At 40.4% G+C, this 4,377-nt stretch overlaps 1 protein-coding gene across 1 annotated transcript; it reads right to left on the minus strand.

Moving 5' to 3' along the window:
• Positions 1–387: 387 nt before the first annotated feature.
• Positions 388–3,287, minus strand: LOC121429922. Its single transcript, XM_041627183.1, has one exon. The coding sequence runs from the start codon at positions 2,838–2,840 to the stop codon at positions 822–824; it is 2,019 nt and encodes a 672-aa protein (XP_041483117.1). The 5' UTR covers positions 2,841–3,287; the 3' UTR covers positions 388–821.
• Between the last annotated feature and the right edge of the window lie 1,090 nt (positions 3,288–4,377).

A 4,377-nucleotide genomic window follows, 5' to 3' on the forward strand; every position in this document is an offset into this window, starting at 1 on the left:
AGATGGTACTAGCATAAAATGACCATGCTGAGATATACATACTATTCATGGATTCCTAAAATATATTCCCTGTTTAGGGTCAATACATACAAAAATTTAAGCTCGTGCTTCGCACTCGCATTGTTTGTTTAGTGAGGCAGGTCTACGTATCATAATTACTAAAAATTTGCTTATAATGTCTCTTTTTAGGTCTGAATATCAAAAAATTTCAGCTCGCGCTTCGCGCTCGCATTATTTATTCAGTGAGATACATATCCGTTTAATGGCACTGCATGTCTTTAAAATGTCTCTATTAGGTCAGTACACCTGGCAACTGAGCGCGCTTCGCGCGCTCCCTAAGTGACTGGAAATTTTTGCAGGTGCCCCCCCCCCCAATGCCATGACCCACGGTACGCCACTGGCCAGAGACACAACCGTCCTTGGGCATATCATGGACAGTTCATGCCACCACAACAACATTGCCAAGATATTACCTATTACGTAGGCCTACTAAACAGACTTGGATCAGCCTCCTCTCCACAACCCTATTTTCCTGTATACTCCATGGGATGGTTGGGACAAGTGCCGCCTTAATGAGGCATAGTCAGACCTGTTTCAAGGAGCGCTACTCTAAGAACCTCCGTAGGATTATGGAATTCATCATAAAAGACTATAGCTGTGCATGTCCGGGAACTCAAAGTGAAAGGCATGCAAGTCTAAGAGCAAGCTGCATACTAGGCTAGGCGAAAAGATTAATTGAACAGGGATGATTAAGAGTTAACAAACCATCATTAGAGTTAACATAAAATATGCCACCCAGTTTTCGGCCATTGGTTGGTGTTTCAATCAGTTGGCAAGGTAGTTTCTTCGCCAGTGAATTCACGCTTAGTCGTAATCAGCGCAACATTGCGGTTACTGGTAACAACAGCTACGTCTCCTGCTGGGGATACTGCCAGAAGAAGTCGTGTACAGACATGTTTCTCTTCTTGAAAGATAGCACCCATGAACGGGTCTCCATTCAAATAGAACCTCTGTAGAGTCCTCAACCCTGCTTTGTTCTTCCACAGGACGTAGAGTATACTGTCGTTGTCGCATCCGATAGCTACTTCTTTCCATTCCGGACGGGTGATGGTTCTCAGAAGCTTCCCACTCAAGTCGACAACTGACACTTTTGAAGAGTCGTGGGTGAATATGACCTGATTCGGACTATGAGGACATACTGCAATCTGATCTGGTGTTAGGTTCCCAGTAGGAATCGCTTTTAAATGAGGCCCATCGCTACGAACTACGCAAATTTGTTTGCAACTTGGAACACTGCAGTAAATGTTGTCTTTGAGGTCAGTGGCGATGTCTGAAGTGGGGCCTGGTAAATTTGTGATGCGGTATACGTCTCCATCCAGTTTGCCATCGCCTAATACAAATCTTAGGTCTGATAGTGATGCAAAGCTCCATTTAGCGCTACTTAAATGGAATTTCTCCTTGAGTCTTGTTTCTATTCCGAATTTAGTCGCCACTCGTGGGGATGCCGTAGTTTGTTGTATGGCGTAATAATTCGTCATTTCATACAGAATATTTGAAGCTTTATAGTAACTCTGACTATGACTCTGGTAAAAGTAGTCCGTTTTAGTTGCTAATGTAGAAGGTCCAGTAAAGTAACACAAAATGGCTATTCTATTATCATAGGTAAATGTTACGGCCAACATTCTGCTAACATCTGATACGGATATATTTTTTTTGTCAAATATTTCATGGATCGTGAGCAAAGGTTCGAATGAAGGCCCTCTGTCTGTCAATCTGAAATGGAGCAGTTTTTCTCCAATGATTTTCTTTATCTCTCTGCAGATAAATTTATCTGGATTCTGAGAGAGAATGCTATCACAGGATGCCAGAAGGTCGTTGTGCATGGAAGCGATTGAAGCGAACTTTATATTTTCCTCAAGTGTTCTTTTTGCTTTCAACCGAATTTTTTCTATGTTTTCAGCCCTTTCTTCGATTATCTCTGTCCACTGACTAAAAGTTTGATTCCGTAAGTTCAAATAGGCTTTATTCCTAGTTTTCAAATTCATTTCAGATTTTTCCATGCCAAGATGAATTGCACTATCAAGGACATCTTTCTGTGCCTCGGCAGTTTTTTCTGCGTTCCTAATCAAAGAAATGGTGGTCCCACATGTTTTGTGTGCTTCAGTCAGTCTAGACAATCGTAACTGTATTTCTTTACGCATCACAGGGACAAAATCTTCAACCTTGATACAATCATGGTTCTGCTGTACAGGATGGTATATGATAGAACAAAGATCACAGACCGGTACGAGACATAACTTGCAAAACAGCTCTTTCTTCTTTCCTTCATGTTTCTCGCAGAAGATCATCTTATCTTGATCATCGGCATCTTGCAGTTCTAACCCGTCGCCATGTACATGATGCGTACTAAAACACACAGGATGCTTGTGCGCCGTCCCACACTCTTTGCACAAAGCTAACTTGCATTCTGGGCACATGTAGAAGGACGTTGTTGCTTGATCTATATGACCGCAAACCTCACATAGCTTTAGTCTTTCCCTCGCCTTCTGCTGCTGCATCTTTTTTTTATCTTTCGCCATTCTTTCCATCAGACCGATGGCGCGAAAATCACGCCTCAGTCCGGATATTCCCGCATCGGATAAAACGGTGTCTTCGTCACAGACCGGACATGCGATCTTTCCAACGCTATGGTTTTCTTTCTTGTAATATGTCTCTAGGCAATCCTCACAGAAACTGTGGATACAAATGAGCAATCGCGGATTTTTAAGCAGATCTAGACAGAGAGCGCACTTTAACTCCTCGCAAAATATTGAAAGCAAACTCTTTTCTGAAGATTCCATATTCAGAGGTATCGTTCACATCATCTCCGGTTACAGAAAACAATCGAACAAATGCATTGCATATAGTTGACAGACATATACCAGTAGGGCCTACTTGCTGTAATCCGTTCTCAATATGACAGAGATGGTGTTTTATTTAATGAAAATGCATATATTGCCATTCCAAAATGCAAACATAAATGCTACAAATAGTGCATGTCCGTAGATGTAAATGTTCTGAAATGGATGTCACTTGTTAATAGACAGTTTGTATGTTAAAGATTCAAGGGGAGTGAACTTTGATAGCCTGAGAACCAGACGTTTGGAGAGATGTGTTCAGTTGATTGATGATGGCGTTGTCTTTACGACATCCTTTCCTTAACGAATCCGAAGTGATGACAGGCATCCAAGAGTGTCCACGTGACCACCTAGAAATGGCTCACAGCATGAGATATTAAAGTTCTGTCCTACCTGAGAAGGTGAGGAAAAAAACGACAGAAAATGGGAAAAGAACTATTATAATAAGACGATGAGATAAGGGGAATCTTTCTCTTTTGAGTCAATGTTAAACATTACAGAAAAACCAAATGTTCGATTATTATTCCACCAACACTACAGATCATAATTTGTTAATGCCATGTACGTACAGTGAACAGTGCGAATCAAAAAAAGTTTACACTTTGAAAAAGCCCTGGGAATTAATATACCACATGTGGGTAATTATTCCACATATAGGCCTAATTATGGGTTTGGGTCTCATCTATCCAATAAATGTTAAAGTTTTGACAGAATGTTACACTTGAGTGAACACTGTCCATTTTTGTAAAGCTCGCAGAAATTTGTTTGCGCAGAAATGCTTGCTTTAACGCAGTGTCAAGGGGAAAGGGCGAAATCAAACTTACCCTGCGAAACTCTCCCATACATTTAACCATTGCACCTTTTGTCAATTGCAATAAATGGATACATTCAAGCATTTTGTAACAATTTTGTAACCCAAATTGAAATTTCACCACTTAGTAAGCACAACCTTTACCCCTTTTTGTGCCAGCTGGATCTGAGGACATAACTAAATCTGAACAAAAGCTTACAATACATCTCCAGCATTTTTTCACTAAGTTTTTATCATTTAAAGTGGGTTTACATTTCATTTTCATTGAATACTGTTTCTCCACACTTATCCAAGCTTGACAATGATTAACAAAATGAAAATCAAGCCTAAGCCATTTCATGTAAATCACAGCTCAGTGAAAAGCAAATATCGTCTCGATGACCTCGGTGTGTGTGTGGGGGGGGGGGCGCAATGCACTCTTTGAAGTGTTTTGGGCAAAGAAACAAAATGAAAGTTAAAAGATATCTTCAAATCAATTTTACTAGCTAGATTCAACATGTTCTTCAGGATTCAGGTCTACTTTTATTCGCATAACTATTTCAAAGTTCTGTGCAAATCATTTTTCACTAACTTTTCAAAAGTAAGTGGTGCTCACTCAAGCAGAAATATTTTTGGACAGTTACATGGTCATTTGCTTAAATCAGTGGCGTACCGTGGGTCACGGCATTG

The sequence above is a fragment of the Lytechinus variegatus genome, chromosome 16 (assembly GCF_018143015.1).
Source record: "Lytechinus variegatus isolate NC3 chromosome 16, Lvar_3.0, whole genome shotgun sequence".
NCBI classification, from domain to species: domain Eukaryota; kingdom Metazoa; phylum Echinodermata; class Echinoidea; order Temnopleuroida; family Toxopneustidae; genus Lytechinus; species Lytechinus variegatus.

Excerpts from the sequence above, each read along its gene's own strand:
- LOC121429922 (XM_041627183.1), bottom strand. The coding sequence starts at position 2,840 with ATGGAATCTTCAGAAAAGAGTTTGCTTTCAATATTTTGCGAGGAGTTA.